Source organism: Pongo pygmaeus, chromosome 16 (assembly GCF_028885625.2).
Source record: "Pongo pygmaeus isolate AG05252 chromosome 16, NHGRI_mPonPyg2-v2.0_pri, whole genome shotgun sequence".
Taxonomy (NCBI): domain Eukaryota; kingdom Metazoa; phylum Chordata; class Mammalia; order Primates; family Hominidae; genus Pongo; species Pongo pygmaeus.
Genome location: NC_072389.2, coordinates 49,089,387 through 49,108,692, shown reverse-complemented (window position 1 = coordinate 49,108,692; position 19,306 = coordinate 49,089,387). Strand labels below are relative to the sequence as shown.

Here is a 19,306-nt window from a genome sequence, read left to right as displayed (position 1 = left end):
CATAGTGTCTGCATTCCAGTTATTTTTAAACAGCTTTTTGTTGTGCCCATGACATTGTGCTTGTAGCCAAGTGTCTGGATCATGAAATACCCTGAGGAAAGGATAATTAACAACAATACATTAATTGCAAATGTTTGCCAAACATACACTTAGTTTATTCCCTGGACCCAGATGCTCATACTTGTAACCCTGACTCTGAGAGATAGTTTTAAGGCAAAACTGGACTGCTTCTTGAGGCAGGACTCATGAGGCCCTGAAGAGGCCCCACTGTTCTTGGGATGAATCAGGCTGAGAATCTGTGCCAGGGAGGTGAGCCCTGAAAGCGGAGAGGCCAGGAGAGCCAAACCTCAGGCCGACCTGGCCCGGCAGCCTCAGCCCCCACACCCATGCCTCACACCCGGTATCTGGCCCTAACTCCATGGCACCACCTGAGCTGTGGCCCAGAAGACTCTCCTGCAGGCATATTTGACCAGCATCACAGCATAAGTTTCTGGTCACCTCAACACACTTACACCCTCTCCATCACCATTCATGCAGCCTGACGGTGCCAAATCTCACCTGACGCCCCTGTCACAAAGGAAGCCCCTCTGGGAGGGCAAAATCCTCCACCCAGCCTAGTCCTCACGGAGCTCACTTTCCCACGTGAGGAAGCGAGACCTGCAGCTTCTGCTCCGCCCGCTCCCCACTATGTTCAACAGAGCCTCTAGCCTGGTGTTTACTGACTGATGGTGCCAGTGGCCAGGAGGCCCTCTCTGTTGGTTCAGGCACCTCAGGGCTGATGGCAACTGTTCTATTTTGCCAGTTGCTTCTTGTTTTTTTCTTCAGCTAAACTTTCCTGAGGGGCCCAGTGTTATAGGACTATTATGAAAGTGGATAACGACTCCCCCACTCTTTAATAACAGCCTTTTAAGATATAATTCACATATCATAAAACGTTTCTGTTTTTTGTTTTTTCGTTTGTTTGTTTTGTTTTTTTGAGATGGAGTCTCACTCTGTCACCCAGGCTGGAGTGTGGTGGTACAATCTTGGCTCACTGCAACCTCTACCTCCTGGGTTCAAGCAATTCTCCTGTCTCAGCCTCCTGAGTAGCTGGGATTACAGGCACGCACCACCACGCCTGGCTAATTTTTGTCTTTTTAGTAGAGATGCGGTTTCACCATGTTGGCCAGGCTGGTCTCGAACTCCTGAGCTCAGATGATCCACCTGCCTCGGCCTCCCAAAGTGCTGGGATTATAGGCATGAGCCACTGCTCCCAGCCAAATGTGCTCTTTTAAAGTGTACAATTCAGTGGTTTTTAGTGTATTCAGAGTTAAAAGATCACAACCTGATTTTTTGTGACTGGTTTCTTTCACTTGGCATAATGTTTTCAAGGTTCGCCAGTGTTGTAGCGTCTATCAGTCCTTCATTCCTTTTTACTGGTGAATAAGATTCTACTGTATCATGATATACTACTTGTTTATTCATTTATCAGTTAATGGAAACTTTACACTGGAAAATGGATTGGGTTGTTTCTACTGTTTAGCTCTTAACACATACTGCTGCTATTAACATACATGTACCAGTTTCTGTGTGGACATGCATTTTTAAATCTCTGAGCACACACTGAGGAGTGGAATTGCTGGGTCATATGGTAACTCTATTTTTAACCATTTAAATGACTTTCAAACTCTTTCTCAAAGTGACTGTACCATTTTACAACCCCATCAGCAATGCATGAGGTGTTGCCATTCTCTTTGGATGTTCACAGCAACCTTCTAAGGTTGGTATCATTATAACCTACAACTTACAGATCAGGACACTGAGGCTCAGCAAGTAACTTGCCTGTAGTCATGCGGCTGGCAAGTGGCAAGGCTGAGACTCAAACTATGGTCTTGTGATTCCAGATGACATGCTTTTCCCTCTGTGACCTACTGCCAAGTATTAACCCTGCATCACCTATGAACAGCTGTGTTTCTTACCCTTTCACCTCTGTGCCTGCATCACCCGATGAGAAGTCTTTCTGTGTTGCAGGACGTGTCAGGAAATGCTGCATTTCTGGCCTTCACTCCTTTTGGGTTTGTTGTTCTTCAAGGAAACAAGAGGGTCCACTTCATTAAATGGTGAGCATCTTCATTTCCAAAATAGGCTGTTTATATCTCACCAACTGGGGAGGGGCGACGGTTCCCATGTCCTTTGTCTGTGATTGGGCAGTTCTGGTTCAGAGCCCTCTCCAAAGCCTTGCGTTGATAGTGGTAACTGACAAAGGGAGTGGTCTCTTCCTAGGGATCCTGTTCTTCTAAAGGGGTGTCCCTGAGAGCCGACAGCCTCTCCAGAAAGGAAAAGGGATACAGAGGTTTGATTTCTGGGGAGGGTGAGAGGCCTGGGGCTGGAGCCAGTGTTAGCGGAGCAAAGTTCCTGTGAGAACTGAATCCTTGGGGCCGTCACCCACTGAGGGTCATAGTCAGCCCTGTTGAGCCGGCTGTTCTGGAGCATCTGTGTGGATGGCTTAGTGCCCTTACCTGCTCTACTAACAAGGGAGGGGCTCACAGACAGTGACCTCTGGGGCAGATATAAGTCCCCTGTTACTTTGGCAAAACACCCTCCTCAGACCAGCCCTCACTGTGGGCATCGTGTCTGCAAAAGCTCAGTTGCTGCTGTCTCACTCCTATCCCTCTTGGGCATTTAAGTGTCCTCAGCCTCCAGGAGTCACATTCCCACTCTTTCTTCCTTCCCTCCCCTCTCCACTCCCATCTAACAGGAAAGAGCCACTGCCTCAGCTGCAGCTACTCTGAGCTGCTTCCTCTCCTGCCCCTCTCTGTTTTATTTGGGGTCTGTTCTGCTGCATGCCTCTGGGCAGACTCTGGTTTGTTGATTGACATTTGGCTCTCCTGGAGACCCTTTAGCTGGCCAGCCCATACAAACATCTGTCAGCGTCATCAAAACATTTTGCATATTCTACTAAGCTCTTGTGATTTCTGTGCCTTCCTGGGCCTCAGACTGCCAAGTCTAAGCTGGCTAGCCCCTCCTGGGGGCTTAGATAAGTGGCTTCCCTTGGTCCAGCAGAGCTCAGTGGGGGGAAGTCTGTTTGGTTTTTGTCTTCTCCAGGAGAGCTCATGAGGAATCTTGAGTACAGTTGCTTCCCAGTCAGCGTTCTGCTGGGGACACTGCAGGCCATCTATCCTGCTGTGCCCTCTTCAGCTCCCCCACTGAGTTTGAGCTTGAGGACAGATACCGCCTTTCCAGCCCACCTTGATTTTGTGAAGGAGGGCATTACAATCGTCAGCCAGAGTGCTGGTGAAACTGCTCCTCACACATGCAGGGGGGCCTTGACTCCCCAGGACAACAGCCATGCCACAAGGCAGCTGCTGCCCTGGAGTTACCAGAATACACTCCAACATACCTGTTTCCTAGGCATCCTGAAGTCAGCCCACTTCACTGTGCTGTCTGGGTGAAGATGTGAGGATTTGCCATCTCCTGTCCAACAAAATGCTTTTCAGAAAAAGACAATGAGCAGGATCAGGCCTCAGCCCTCCTAGTGTGGGGTCTCTGCTGCCTGGATACCTCTGGGCTATTTGATGTTCCTTAGAGGGCCCAGATCCACATTCCAACCAGAGTAGCTGTTGGGTGAGGTCCCTGTCAGGGGGAATGTTTGGCTAGAAACAAGTAGGACACACCTGTCACAGACACCTGCAGTCCTTAAATTATCCCCACCCCTCCAGAAACCACAATGGTTCTTGGTTCTTACAGACGCTTTTCTTTCCATGGCTTCTCTCATGCACCACTTCTTCTGGAAGTCTCCTCTTCACCATGTGTCAACTCTGTAATAATAGATGTAAACCCAATCTCACTCTCAAAATAAAACTCCTTAGTTTCCTAGCTTGCTTGTTGGAACCTAGGTGATCTGTGTGCTTGTCTATATATTAACCAATTGGCATTATTGTATTGTGTGTGTATGAGATTGATGGTTGATTGAGAGGGAGTTTGAGAGGGAATCAAACAGGGAAGGAATACCATGTGACTTGTGTTAGCTCAGAACTGGTGGTCAGAAGTTGTGAAATCTCATCCTGACCCAGCCATGATTTTCAGAAGCATGGAGAACAAGTGATTTTCCTGTCCCCTGAACTTCTTCCAGCAGTAAGTTGGGTACATGATTCTCACTACCTTTCTACTATTTCCTAGGAGATGAAGGAAATCTCCTTAGAAATTACAAAAAAAGCAGCAGCCAAGTGGAGGTGAATGTGCATGACAAGACTGCCTTGGGGGTTCCAGTTGGGTAGAAAAATGGGGCCTCCAGTGACATGGAGAGGGCTGAGAGGCTCCAGAGGGCAGCTATGTTGGGCAGATAGAAGGGAAGTGAGGAGCAACCAGTGCTGAAGCCTAGTTCCATGGCTCTCAGGGACATTCACCTAAGACCCAGTAGTTTTTCCATTTTGCAAATGTAACCAAGGCTGAGAGCAGGAGGTGGATGTGGAGGTGAGGTCTAGGCCGTGCCATGTACAGTAACCATGTCACTTCTTCTGATTTGTGTCTGTCCCACGGGTGATGTACCCCAGTATCCTGTTTGCCTCTTTTACTGCAGCCATTCACTGGGCTGGTGGCTTCAAGGATTTTTCTACAATAACCCCTAAGCCCCTTTCCTGGTCAGTACGCTGCATGACTGTTCCATGTAATCTGTTCTCTCTCTTTGGTATGTTGCCCTGCCCCGCTCCCTGAGATTGTTTGATATTTGTCTGCATTAAACTGCATTTTCCATCCAGTGGCACAGTCACCTGAAAGACTCAACTCCCTCAGAACCTGGTTGCATTGTTTCTCATTATTTGCTGTATCTTGAACTTTGGCCTCATCAGCTACCTGTGGCATCTTACGTTTGACAGTCCCATCCAGATAATGCACCTGTGTTATGAACCCAATCCTGAAATGACCCCAGATACTCTACCTAGACTCACTTTCCATGCAAATGTTTCCCTTTTACAGCCACTGTTGATAAGCCCGAAATCCTCCTGTCACCCTATTACTATAGTGTGATTGACCAGAAAACTGTGGATTGAACTGTTTCAACAACATTCTCTAAGGCCACTGCGCTGCTGTCTTGTTTCAGTTCTGATTTTGGCTAAAATTGTGTCTGTGCCTGGAGCCCCTTCCAGTTGGGGTGGGCTGTGCATCTACAAGATTTAGCTGTGAACAAGCAGCCCACAATGAGGTGACAGGCACTATCTTTGTGCTTCTAGGAATGAGGTGACCAAGCTGAAATTTGAAGGAAAGACTTTCTATTTATACGTAAGTCAGAAAGAGGTGAGTGCTGGCTTCCTTCTCTTCAGGGAGGGCTGGGGTGATGGGATGCTTCCTGGTGGCCAGAGCCAAGCTTGAGGGACCCCAGTAGAGCCAAGCCACCCACATGCTAAGCCAAGACCAAGGTCAGGACCTGGAGGTACAATATGAAGGAGCGGGAAGGCCCTGGAGCACAGAACTTCCTCAGGGATGCTATTGACACCCAGAGCTTCCACTCAAGAGATCTTTACCTCCAGGAAATGCAATGGAAGGCTCTTTTTCTTTCATGTATATGGGAATTCCAGAGGCAAGGGCCACTTTCTCACCAAGAGCTCTCCTGGTTCAATTTGTGCCACTTTTGTGCCAGCTGAGACTTACCCTGATTGGACTTGCCAAGCATGATGTGATGCACTGAACTGAGCTCTGCCTCAGTGGGTCCCATGGGCCCTCCCCTCTAACTAGCCAGCTGCCAGGGCCTTTAACAGCTCTGGGGTCAGGGTCCTCGCCTACTTCAACCTTTGCTTCTCCATCCACACTCAGCCATATCAATGTGGAATTTTTTGCAGGAAAAGAAAATTATTCTTACATATTTTGCTCCAACTCCTGAAGCGTGTAAGCACCTCTGGAAATGTGGAATCGAGAACCAAGCCTTCTACAAGTGAGTGGACACATGTGATGGGGACTGTCTTTCTTAGAGCCAGAGTCACAGAGAGTCGGTGACAGGAGGCCAAGTGCCCAGGAACCTGGGGCGGGGTAGCTGGAAGTGGGCAAGAGCTTGACAGTTACTGAGAAGCCAGGTTGAGGCCAAAGGCAAGAGCTTTCCTACCAAAGGGATTTTGTAAAGAATGTGGGGCTTTTGTGTTGTTTTCTTTGATTAAGAAAGTGGTTATAAAAGCATTAGGTAGTGAAGAAATGGCCCATTGAGGGGGTGATGCCAGGTAAAATATGTCTCACTAAACCCCTTGGTCTTGTTTTAAAAATATACCGTAATGATTTATGCTTTACTAAGATGTATCTGAATGAGATCAAGGCAAGACAGAGTGTGGTATATTCTACCTGGGGTGAGCCCTGCTATCACCAAATGCCCTTGATTGGCCAGTTCCCAGTTCCAGTAACCTGAAGGATCCTGGAGAGATGAGAACTGCTCTGGGATGAGTGGCACCATACTCCTCTCCAGGGAAGATTCTCCTGCCTGCTGGCTGCTATGGGATGCTGGCTGGCAGAACTGGGTCCTCCCAGTTGCCAGGGCCACAGCCCCAGAGGCTGTTTCTTAGACAGGCATTCTGAATTACTTAATTCCCATTATGTGTTTATACCAGAATCAAGGATTCACCGAATCGGCAGCCTTTCTTCTCCTGAATACACTCAGGGGAGACTTTGGCATGGTCACACTTCCCTCCTGTTCAGTCCCTACTGTCCATAGAAAGTCAAGAAAACATTTATTTTCTTTTGCTACCACCCTCCCTTTGCCTGTGAGGATGAATCCAGGTTTGGCCAGTTACCTGAACCTAGAGAGAAGCAACTTGAGATGTAAGCTCCTGCTTGTGGGACTGAGGAGCAGCCCAGGAAGAACTGGGGTCCCACGGGTCTCCGCAGCAGAGACAAGAAGGCACTAGCAGACAGGGGCCTGCTCCACACTGAACTATCCCTGCCCTGGGAATGGCATATGTGGAAACTTTCCCTTTCTCTCTGCCAAAGGGTCTAATGCAAACAAGCAATCTCCTTGCCTCTTGTCTTTTCATGCCTTCAGCACCATTTCTTAAGGGCTTGGTTTTCCCATCTGTGTCATGGAAACAGAAGTGTGCTTCTGAACCTGTGACCACACTCAGTTTCTGAGTCTTCCCACGAGTAGATCTCCATACCCACCCAGCCATGCCTGCACCCACACTGGAAACAGAGGTCATTTTTCAGTTTTCCATTGCCTCCTTAATGTTCTCGTCAAATGGTAAAAGCCTGGGTGAGATCCCCAGGTATGTCAAGTCTCTGGCAGCAGCGCTTTGGCCTTGCCCTCAGTGTCTCTCACATACAGATCCCTAGTCCTGCTTTTGGCCTAGTGCCATGGCAGGAGCCCCGTCAGATGCAAGAACATGCCCAGGCTCCAGTAAGCAGCTCGGATGTCCTGGAGCCCTGAGACGGGCAGGGATGCTGTCTCCCAAGAGCTGTTCATGGATTGTGGAAACAGCTCCTACTCACTGCTCATAGCACAGGTTTCAGACCCACATAGGTTCCTGGTTGGATCAGTACCATAGGCACCTGGGCGAGTTACAGGTGGATCCCATCTTAGGAGGCTTCTCTCTGAGCTGCTGTGCCCAAGCTGAGAGAGCTAATGGGCTCAGTGAAGTCACCCAGGAGAAAGTATTACAGAGCTCCATATCAGCTGTCTGCAGCTTCAAACGAGGTATTAAATAGACATCCTGGGGGAGGGAGAAAGTCTCCAAATTCAAATACACGACGGAACTTTTATTAAAGTTAAGCTAGTTTCTTCATCGCAGGATTTCTCAGTCTTTACTGTGGTCATGTATTTTAGGACCCTCCAAAAGGGAGATGGAACAGGAAAGACAGCCACCACCCTCTTCTCTACCCACAATTACCCAGACATACACACAAAATCAAATACTGGGACTGGAAAGGAGACCCCTAAGGTCCAGTAGTCCCAGCTCTATCATTTTATAAAAAGGGTGAGGCTAAGAGAGAAGGAAATTTGCCCGAGGTCACACTGCTAATAAGTGACATGGCTGAGATTAGATGGGCATTCTATTATTCCCCGACACTATCCACCCGAGCATGTATTCTCTCAGTTCCCCTGATAAAACCTACGAAGCATTTTGGGGGAGCCTTCACTCTCCTGACACTAAAATGGGTTTCCATGTGACAGTCCTGGGCACTGAGGCAGGTGGGCAGCTGGCTGTGAGCACAGCCCCCAGATCCTAAATGAGAGTCAGAGACAAGTGTGGACTATGAAGGACTTTTTTCCTGAAGTTTCAAGTAGCCTTTGGAAGAAGCTGGGGATGTGCTGCCTTAACCTGTGTGAGGCAGTTCAGGCTGTCTGTCTATCACACTGGACTTTGCCTTGCTACAGGCTGGAGAAGTCAAGCCAAGTCCGCACAGTGTCCAGCAGCAATTTATTCTTTAAAGGGAGCCGGTTCCGATACAGGTAAATAGTGACAGTAAGTAACCATTATGGATCTATTTTCAGACCCTTCTCTGGAGAACACTCAGTGGTCCTTATCCTTTAGAACAGAGAAACCAGGGAGGACTCAGAAAAGTCTGAGGTCTCCATCTAATTCTCCCGTCTTATGACCCTTGTACTATTTCCTTCCTTCCGTACAGCAGTTTGTCTGTAGGGTTTTAAATGTATATTGGCCAGCCATAGTGGCTCACGCCTATAATCCCAGCACTCTGGGAGGCTGAGGCAGGTGGATCACTTGAGGCCAGGAGTTTGAAATGAGCCTGGGCAACATGATGAAACTCCATCTCTACTAAAAATTAAAAAAAAAATTAGCTGGGTGTGGTGGCACACACCTGTAGTCCCAGCTACTTGGGAGGCTGAGGTGAGAGAATTGCTTGAGCTCAGGAGGTCGAGGCTGCAGTAAGCCATGATTGCACCACTGCACTCCAGCCCAGGAGACAGAGCAAGACCCTGTATCCAAGAAAATGAAAAATAAATGTGTATCTTCTCTTTCCCTTACAATAGCAGCAAAATAAGAACGATAACAGTGATTCTTTTCATGTCTCACTGTCTAAAGGTTGTTCTTATGTGTTTTTTTGTGATGTAATTGGAACATGCTGGAAAATGAGGAATTATTCCTAAATGAGAATGGAAGATCCTAAAGACTCTAGAGATGGAGAGAGTTCTCTCAGATAGGCTGTCATGACACTTTAGAACTCTCTACCCCACCAAGCAAGCCTTTCTCCGTGACCAAAACATCGGGGAAAGGGTGAGCCACAGATGCCATTTCCTGATTCAGGGAAAGCACCTGAGATCTTGGAGAGGAGCTGTCCTAGAACACAGTCTCATTTCTTGCTGCTTGTTTTTATTATACTTACAGTGGCCGAGTTGCAAAGGAAGTCATGGAGTCAAGTGCTAAGATCAAACGGGAGCCACCGGAAATACACAGGTAGGCTGCCAGGGGCTTCCCCTCAAAACAGTTCTAGCTCAGATCCCAGAATCTCAATCCAGCAGTTTGAGTACTGTGAAGCCCCTGGCTCCAGTGGCTACCAAAAAGTCCAAAATGGAGCAGAAGGCTGAAGAAACTCTCAGAAGGGATGGGGAGAAGTCTTTGACCCTTAATAAGAGAGCGGGGGAGGGAGGAAGGGCTACTGCAGATAGTACATCAGATCCAGGTGCCACTTCACTTGGCAATTCTCTTCTGCCCTCCCAAGTCTTGACATTGATCATGGATGTGTCACACAATTTCAGTGGTTCTGGAACCAGTCGATCATATGAAGCCAAGGATAGTCCCACAGCCCTGCCACACTGGCTCTAAAATAATTTCAGGATCCATGCTTCATGTAGATCCACAAATTGTGTTTCCAGAAGCCTATCTCCTAGAATCTAAGATCCAGAAAGAATATGACTGACCAAGAAGGGTAGGATTTGCCAACCAGCCTTTGCCTCTGGGAAGGGGAGCATTACTGCCTGCCCCTTCACATGGAGCCCCGTCATCAGCAGCCTCTATTGGAAGTCAGGGGAGGCTGCCAGTATGGGTCCAGGCATATTTTCAGGAGTACTGCTCATCCTGGGACTCTACTCTCTGACAGTCTTGCCCCCACCCCTGAGACCAATGGCACTGCTGCCACACTAAAAAAAAAGGTTCAGATGAGTCTAGGGTTACAAGGAGGTGGAGGAGTTTGAAGCACTATCTCTGACTGGAATCCAGAGACCAAAGGCAAAGAGAAGGTATTAAAGATTTTTAAAAAGAGAGAGGCCAAAACTTAATACAGCCAGGCAATTCTAGTAGCCAGTACTCAATTCTTAAGTGCCTACCAAATGTGTCCATGCACTGAATTAACAAGGTTCTTTTTCTTTAACCTCAGAGCAGGGATGGCTCCCAGCCGGAGCTGTCCCTCCATAACCCATGGCCCAAGGCTGAGCAGCGTCCCCAGGACCCGCAGAAGAGCTGTTCACATCTCCATCATGGAAGGTGAGCATGAGCTTCTTGAGGTGACCACTGGGGTCCTCCAAGTTGTGATCTGGGACCTTGAAAAGAGGCTAATTTGCATTAGTGACAGCAGCATGTGTCTTGGGGAAAATGGCCTCCAGTGGCAAGTAGGAGGTTTTATCCAGTGGATGGGAATACTAGCTGGGTACAGGGTGAAGGGGTGTGGGTATCTAGGCAGGGGGGTTGTGGATTTGAGGGTGCTGGGTTAGCCCTTTGGGGGACTTGCATATCTGGGATCTTTAGATTCCCTGCAGTTCTGAAATTGCTTTCCATCAAGAGGCTTTTCACACCCGGCATGGTGGCTCACACCTGTAATCTCAATACTTTGGGAGGCCTAGATGGGTGGATCACTTGAGGTCAGGAGTTCAAGACCAGCCCGGCCAAAATGGTGAAACCCTGTCTCTACTAAAAATAAAAAAACTAGCTGGGCGTGGTGGCACAAGACTGTAATCCCAGCTACTTGGGGGGCTGAGGTAGGAGACTCGCTTGAGCCTGGGACGCAGAGGTTGCAGTGAGCTGAGTTCGCGCCACTGCTCTCCAGCCTGGGTAAAGGAGACTGTCCAAAGAAAAAAAAAAATTTTTTTTTTAAAAAGGGGCTGGTGCAGTGGCTCACGCCTGTAATCCCAGCACTTTGGGAGGCTCACTTCAGGTCAGGAGTTTGAGAGCAGCCTGGCCAACATGGTGAAACCTCTTCTCTACTAAAAATACAAAAAATTAGCAGGGCATGGTGGTGGGAGCCTGTAATCCCACCTACTAGAGAGGCTGAGGTGGGAGAATTGCTTGAACCCGGAAGGCAGAGGTGGAGGCTGCAGTGAGCCCGGATTGCACCACTACACTCCAGCCTGGGTGACAGAGACTACATCTCAAGAAAAAAAAAGAGGGTTTCACTTGTTTGCTAAATCTGACCAATCTCCCCAGCTTAAATGGGTGACAGAGACTACATCTCAAGAAAAAAAAAGAGGGTTTCACTTGTTTGCTAAATCTGACCAATCTCCCCAGCTTAAATTATCAGGATGGCTGATACTGTTAACCAAGAAGTGAAAATTCTTGGTTCTGAAGCATTTCTAGTAGCTGCCACCATGTTTTGCTTCAGCTATAGAAATCTGTCCTGTTGGCTGGGCACAGTGGCTCACGCCTGTAGTCCCAGCACTCTGGGAGGCTGAGGTGGGTGGATCACCTAAGGTCAGTAGTTTGAGACCAGCCTGGCCAACATGGTGAAACCCCATCTCTACTAAAAATACAAAAATTAGCCAGGTGTGGTGATGCACGCCTGTAATCCCAGCTACTTGGGAGGTTGAGGCAAGAGGACTGCTTGAACCCAGGAGGCGGAGGTTGCAGTGAGCTGAGATCGTGCCACTGCACTCCAGCCTGGGCAACAGAGTGACTCCGTCTCAAAAAAAAAAAAAAAAAAAAAAATTTGTCCTGTTGTTATCTGCATATCTTACCACTGTCTCAGGAAATTCAGTATGACCCATCTCCCTCCATACTCTCTTCCTTTGGAGCAGGCCGAGGTGGGAAGAGAGAGAAATTCTACGTATCTCCACTGAACTAGATACCCCAATAGCTGAGGCCAACAATCTATTCTCTGGGTAGTTAATGCTGTTAGGAGGCGCTCTTGGAATACTGCCTTCTAGCTGTTGTCACTGGCCCAGGTCACCCGCAGGCTGGATACAGGTGTAAAGTTGAGTGCTTTCATTCCCGAAGATGGTGTTTTTTTAGGACCTCAGAAGATCTCACACAGCAGGAGACAGCAGAATTGGTTCATACCTGTCTCTCTCCTGGGATTAATGGTGTGGAAGCTGGCAGGGACAGCCCTTTGTCCTTTCTGTAAGAATGCTGCTTGGGAATGAAAATGAATTGCTCAGGTTAGGAAGGATATCACTCTGCTGTTTCCCTGAGATCTAATTTGTATTTAGGATTTTAGGATGTGTCACTGTGAGTGTGAGATTCCATGTTACCTAAGTCTGGTATGTAACTCCCTGTGCTCTAGAGGTTGAGAACCCCAGCTAGACAAATACCATCAAGTTACTTGAGTATCTTCATTACTCCATTTGTAAAACAGGGACATCTTCCTTGCCAACCCCATTGGTTGCAGGGAAGCTAATGTGTGCAGAAGTGCTTTCAAGAGACTGAAGCATTTACAGGCCGGCAGCAAGCACAGTGCAGAGTTCTGATCCGGAAGCCAACGTCTGACTAGGAGCTCTGCCATGCACTTTCTGGAACAGGTTGTTTTATCTCTGAGCCTAGTTCCCCCACTGCAGAACAGAGCTGGGTGTGGGAGAGTGCCTGTGGACTACCAAGTAGAATCGTTATGCAAAGAACGGAATTATAGATATATGACCATCATGAGACACAGCCTCCTGGTGTTTCCTCCCATCTTAGGCTGACCCGGAGAATTGAGCTTGGCTCTCACTGTCCCTCTTTTGGGGTGTCTATCTCAGGAAGTAGAATGAACTTCTCTGAAGAAACATAACTTTCTCCCCTCTGTGGCCTTTCTTTCCATCCGTCTGAGGCTGAAGCTAGAGGGTCCATCCCCATCTTCCACAGAGAGCTGGGACAGCTGTCCTCTCAAACAAAAGGCTCACCTAGGGAAGCTAGCACCATGCAGGATGTAAAATAGGAGAGGAGCCTTGTGCATGCCTACTTCCCAGAACAGGGAAGAATGTCCAGGAAACCAGCATTCCCAAAAGAGGGAGGGCTGAGGCTCTCTTGTGTAGAGACAAAACTCACTGAGAGTTGCTGCCAAGTAGGGTGGGTTAGCAGAACAACTCAGAGGCGGGGAAAACAGTCCTTGTGATCCTGAGACATGCTGAGGCTGACTCAGGTCCCCATTCAGCTCTGGCTTTACCTCCAGCCTCCTCCTCCCATTGCAGCAGCAGGTTCCTTGTCCAAACTATTCCCCCTTGCTGCCAAATGCAGAGAGGTACAGTGGGGAGAGGCTGCTGAGGAGTATAGGCCCCCTAGGGCCGGGGCACTTCCTCAAAACCGGCCTCATAGAATAGCACACTTGGTAGGTTATAGCTCAGCAGACTTCCAGGTGCTTCTCACACCCTGTGCCCAAGGCTGCAAGTGGACAAACACAGCCTGTGGCCCTGGTCATGGCCCCCAGCCCAGGACCCATTAGATGCAGGACAGGGCAGGTAAAACTGACCTGGCCCAAATGAACCTCACAGGCTCAGGGTGAGGAGAGGGAGATGGACATCAGGTTTGGATGTGGAAATAAATAAAAGATTGTAGCAATTAAATGGCTTTATCAGTACAGGGGCTACCAAGCCTGTGGAAGTAAAAAATGGATTAGTTTCCAGGAGGTGAGAGTTCAGGTGCAACATCTTTCAAGAGGAGGGCTTGCCTTTAAAGGTCCTGACAGGCACGGCTGACCCTAACTGCCCACCCCAACCAGGGAGGGAGGGGCTGCGAGGGATGCGATGAGGGCCTCAGAAGAAGGGCACAACCAACAAAAACCCCAAGGAATTTAGGGGCATTTGAAATTGGTTCATGCTCCACCAAAGACTGTCTTTTCTATAGTCCATTCGGCCCATTTAGTATCAGAGACCACCTCCTCCCACTTCAGAGCCACCCAGCCCCAAAGCTAGGCTGACCATGCAACTTGGCTGGCACCAGGGCAGGCCTGGACTATATATGGCCTGGATAAAGGCCAATGGCGTTGTAACTTTACATCCTGGATTTTCTGGGACAGTCTTGATTCCCCTTACCCTCTGGAATTGTTCTCTGCCCCCTCTGTCCCTTGCCCTCTGAGAGGTTGGAGCCCTTATCCAGGCCTCAGGGAAAGAGCTGCAGGCCAAGGAAGCATTACTTTTTATGGCTCTAAGTGCTTCTGACTAAATCCAGTCCCCTGATAACGGTGGCCTCTCAGAGCTGCTCCTTCCCTGCAGTTCAGCCTGATGTGAAGCTTGGGGAGGTGACCTTCTCCCTGCAACACACGAGGCACTGCTAAGGGGCTGCTATGATGTGGGATCTGTAGAAATCCTTTGTTCCTAGTTGGCTTTCCATCTTTTCCTCTCTGTATCTTTCCCTGCCTGGCTGGTTTCTCTGAAGAGATCAGCTGGTTTCCACTGAAGAAGTATTTGCCTTCCTGGGCCACCATGGGGAAGAGTCTGATTAAGATTCACACCAGAGTCCGGGTCCAGCTCCGGCTGACTAATCACTGCTTTCGGCCCCTAAGTGTGCGCATCCTGAGGATGGGGCCCCGGCTCCAGGGTAGGGTCCTGACTGCTGTGACCCCCGGGCAAGGGAATCAGCTGGAGTACTTCCAAGGTAAAAAAGACTCTCCTGTTTTGCTGTGCCACTTAGCGCAGATCCTTCCCACGGCACCCATCCCATCTATCCCAAAATAACAGATTCGATGAAATGGCAGGACAGGTGGTGGCTTTTACAGCAGTGAAAACAGTTTGTAATATAGGACTAACCTGATGTGGGAGGGTCACCTTACAGGTGAGATCTTCTATTAAGGGAGGAGACCGACTGATATTTACTGAGCAACTGTATTTGTCAGGCATTCTACTAGAAATGCATATCTAATTGGATGTGGTGGCTCATGCCTGTAATCCCAGCACTTTCGGAGGCTGAGGTGGGCAGATCACTTGAGGTCAGGAGATCAGACCAGCCTGGCCAACATGGCGAAACCCCATCTCTACTAAAAATACAAAAATTAGCCGGGCATGGTGGCGGGTGCCTGTAATCCCAGCTACTCACAGGGCTGAGGTGGGAGAATCACTTGAACCCGGGGGTCGGAGGCTGCAGTGAGCTGAGATTGCACCATTGCACTCCAGCTGGGCAGTGGAGTGAGATTCCATCTCAAAAAAAAAAAAAAAAAAAAAAAAAAAGAAATGCCTATCTATCCATTATCTTGTTTACTGAGAGCACCAACAGCTCCCAGTATGATGTGGCTCCAGGTGGTCCTCTGACTTTTTCTCTTCTGATGTCACAGCATCTGCCTCTCCTTCCCCACAAGCTGAGGGGTGTAATCGTAGGTTAAGCTAAGCTTTTCATACTTTGAAAGATCCTGCAGTCAGAGCTGTCCTCGTGAAGGGGCAGGCCTTTGAAAGGGTGGCAGGTGCCCTGTGCAATGGGGCTGAGGACTGCCTGGGAAAGGAGCCAAGCAAGCAATATGCTGCAACCAGGGCCTTAAGGTTTCTGCTTTATCAGTGACCCATAACCTGTTCCAAGGTACATATTCCTCAAGCTGCATGTGCAAATGGGGACATCAGGGAGAAATACTGGGTAAGAGAAAGATCAGAGGAACAGCAAGAGCTCTAGAACAAGGGACAGAGGCTGTTAATTTCAGGTTATTTCAAAACACTTTCTCGGGCAATTAAGACCTAAATCTAAGGTAGATGCTGGCTGTTGATTTAATCCGTCCTGGCTCATGGTTCCATTCCATGGAATCCGACTACAGTTAAGTCGTCACTTAGCATTGACAGGGTCTTAGAAACTGCAACTTTAAGCAAAACGATGTACAATTAAACTTTTTTTTTTTCTCATCAACATTATAACAAAATGGGGCTTGGCGTGGTGGCTCACATCTGTAATCCCAGCACAAAAACCTGTCTCTACAAAAAATACAAAAATTAGCTAGGCGTGGTGGCACACGCCTGTAGTCCCAGCTACTCAGGAGGCTGAGGTGGGAAGATCACCTGAGCCTGGGAGGTCGAGGCTGCAGTGAGCCGTGATTGTACCACTGCACTCCAGTCTAGGCAATGGAGTAAGACTGTCTCAAAAAACTAAAAAACTTTTTAAAAATTATAACAAAATGATGCTGAAGAAAACATTGGAGGACCTGCTGTAACATCATTTGGCTTAAAGTCATGGTTTCCAGGAACCTGTTGACAACGTGAGGACTTAATAGATATGATCAGCAGGATCATGAACTAGAAAGCGGCTTGGATTCTATGCTTGGTTTTGCCATTAACTACCAACCACATGACTTCAGATAACCTCTTGCCCTCACTACCTTGTGGAGTTACTGAAAGATAAAATGAAAGTGCTTTAAAAAGTTGAAAGCATTATACAAATTTAAGATTTTAGCACAGGGACAAAAAATACAGCTAAGACTATGAGGAGCTTCTGAAAGCAGAGATTGAGAGCTGTGGCAAATGTATGAGCCGTGAGGCAATGGGGAGTGTAACTAGATGGCAGGTGCCCTGCCTTTGCCCCCACCCTCTCTCCCCATTGTCCTACTCATTCATAACCCAGATTCCAGGGCTCATTCCTCTGGAGAATCCTTAACTGTGCCTGTGCCAAGATAGGCTCCACCAGGCTGGTCAGGCAGGCTGCCTGGGTGCAAATGGCCAAGCCATGAAGGAGCCAAGGAAGATGGGACACACTGCTTCTGAAAGGTTACTAACACCTTTTTAAGAGACACCTTTGGACTGCTTCATGTCCTGGGAGAAGGGGAAAAAAGAGACCCTTTGGGCTTCTGGAGCTAGCCCTGAACCAAAAAACTCCCTAATCAACCTGACTTAGGTAAAACCTTTACTGAGCTGGGAATCTGGTTCAGTCTGGGATTGTCAGGGGCTATTTCAGGGCAACAGAAGGGGACTGGCTTTTCTTGTCATAGGTCACAAAGGCAGAGAGAACCACACCAGCATCACCAAGATGGCCAGGAGTGGAAAATGCAGACATTGAGCCTAAAACAAGAAGCCATTTCCTTGGGAGCACTGTGATGTGGGCCATGCTCACTCACTATATGCCCAAAGCCTCTGGCCTGGCTGGCTGCTGTTCAGTTGAGGGTGTAACCAGCTCCTGTTTTCCCTGCCAGGGCTTGAGTCCTGTGAGAACCTTGGAAAGAGAGAAGAGATAATGGGTAGTTTTAGGGGATAGAATACCCCTTTCTCCTACCAAATGTAAGAGACATCCACCCCCCTACCCCCCACCGACCCAACAAGATCTTCTCAAACTGTTTTGTGCTCTGAAGTATCTAAAGATAGGGGAGCTTTTCAGCCTATTCTAGACCCAGCTCCTTCTCAGGGGAAAAGAGAGGGAGCTGGCCAGGGACGACTCCCATGCCCCCTCAAGAAAAGCAGAGAGAGTTTCTACCCCATCATTCCACAAGGTCAGAACAGCTAGAACGGAGGCTGAAGAGACTGAGAGCAGCTGCAGAAATCCAAAAATATTGACCTTATAGGCTCAAGATGCTGTATGCTGGGTTTTTACAAGGATACTCGGTATTTGATGAAACCCAGTTAGGCAAGACATGCTCTCCTTCTCCCCATTCCTACCTCTCTTTTATTAAAAATTTTATAGTTACAGTGTCTCACTATGTTGCCCAGCCTGGTCTTGAACCCTTTGGCTCAAGTGATCCACCCGCCTTGGCCTCCCAAAGTGCTGGGATTACAGACGGGAACCATCACGTCTGGCCTATTCCTGCCTCTCAAAGCCCTCCACCCAACAGGCAGACTTGAGACTCAAACCATGGTCCCAGCTCTGCATCAGGGGTAATTTGGAATTCAGATTCTTTCAAACTGGGGTAAAAACCAGGCCCAGAGTTCAGAGTTCAACAACAAGCTTCCAAGATGCCGCCCAAAGGAAAAAGTGGTTCTGGAAAAGCGGGGAAAGAGGGAACAGCCTCTGGGAGTGACAGTGCTGACAAGAAGGCTCAAGGTCCCAAAGGTGGTGGCAATGCAGTAAAGGTCAGACACATTCTATGTGAAAAACATGGCAAAATCATGGAAGCCATGGAAAAGTTAAAGTCTGGGATGAGATTCAATGAAGTGGCCACACAGTATAGTGAATATAAAGCCAGGCAAGGGGGCGACTTGGGTTGGATGACCAGAGGGTCCATGGTGGGACCATTTCAAGAAGCAGCATTTACCTTGCCTATAAGTGGGATGGATAAGCCTGTGTTTACAGACCCACCAGTTAAGACAAAATTTGGATATCATATTATTATGGTTGAAGGAAGAAAATAAAATCATATAAAGACTGAAAAAAAAAAAAAAAAAAACAGGCCCAGGACACCAAAGGCAAGAAAGGCAGAATCTTTAACAAGGGGCTGGGTGCAGTGGCTCACGCCTATAATCCCAGCACTTTGGGAGGCCAGGAGTTCTAGACCAGCCTGGCCAAAATGGCAAAACCCCGTCTCTACTCAAAATAAAAAAAACCAGCCGGGTGTGGTGGCAGACACCTGTATTCCCAGCTACTCAGAAGGCTGAGACACAAGAATCGCTGGAACCCGGGAAGCAGAGGTTGTAGTGAGTTGAGATTGCACCACTGCATTCCAACCTGGGCGACAGAGTAAGACTCCATCTCAGAACACACACAAATTAGGCCAAAACCATAAGCAAAAAGCAAAGAAAAACTCTTCTAAAATGGCCACTGTGATTTCTGTGGCTTCTCTTGTTTCATATATATATATATATATATATATATATATATATATTTTTTTTTTTTTTTGAGATAGTCTTGCTCTATTGCTCAGGCTGGAATGCAGTGGTGTGATCTTGGTTTACTGCAGCTTTGACCTCCCAGGCTCAAGCAATCTGCCCACCTACAAAGTAGCTGGGACAACAGGCATGCACTACCACACCTGGCTTCCTCCTCGCCCCGAGGCAGAGTCTTGCTCTGTCACCCAAGCTGGAGTGCAGTGGTGAGATCTCTGCTCACTGCAACCTCCGTCTCCCAAGTTCAAGCAGTTCTCCTGCCTCAGCCTCCTGAGTAGCTGGGATTACAGGCGCCTGCCACCACACGCAGCTAATTTTTGTATTTTTAGTACAGACGGGGTTTCACCACATTGGCCAGGCTGGTCTCGAACTCCTTACCTCATGATCCGCCCGCCTTGGCCTCCCAAAGTGCTGGGATTACAGGCCTGAGCCACCGCGCCCAGCCTTTTTTTTTTTTTTTAAGATGGAATCTCACTCACTCTGTTGCCGAGGATGGAG

The 19,306-nt window shown here is 48.3% G+C and overlaps 2 protein-coding genes across 6 annotated transcripts in view; both read left to right on the top strand.

Annotated features, from left to right (window-relative positions):
- The window catches only part of FRMD5 (FERM domain containing 5), a 336,834-nt gene that overhangs the window by 309,821 nt on the left and 7,707 nt on the right, over positions 1-19,306 (top strand). For all 5 annotated transcript variants that reach the window (XM_054452213.2, XM_054452216.2, XM_054452212.2 and 2 more), the window contains 6 exons: positions 2,011-2,099; positions 5,208-5,271; positions 5,814-5,905; positions 8,327-8,401; positions 9,297-9,365; positions 10,285-10,391. In XM_054452213.2, coding sequence (XP_054308188.1) covers positions 2,011-2,099; positions 5,208-5,271; positions 5,814-5,905; positions 8,327-8,401; positions 9,297-9,365; positions 10,285-10,391 — 496 coding nt within the window. The remainder of the gene's footprint in view (positions 1-2,010; positions 2,100-5,207; positions 5,272-5,813; positions 5,906-8,326; positions 8,402-9,296; positions 9,366-10,284; positions 10,392-19,306) is intronic.
- LOC129014650 (peptidyl-prolyl cis-trans isomerase NIMA-interacting 4-like) lies at positions 15,649-18,356 on the top strand. The gene has a single exon (XM_054452239.2). The coding sequence runs from the start codon at positions 17,942-17,944 to the stop codon at positions 18,335-18,337; it is 396 nt and encodes a 131-aa protein (XP_054308214.1). The 5' UTR covers positions 15,649-17,941; the 3' UTR covers positions 18,338-18,356.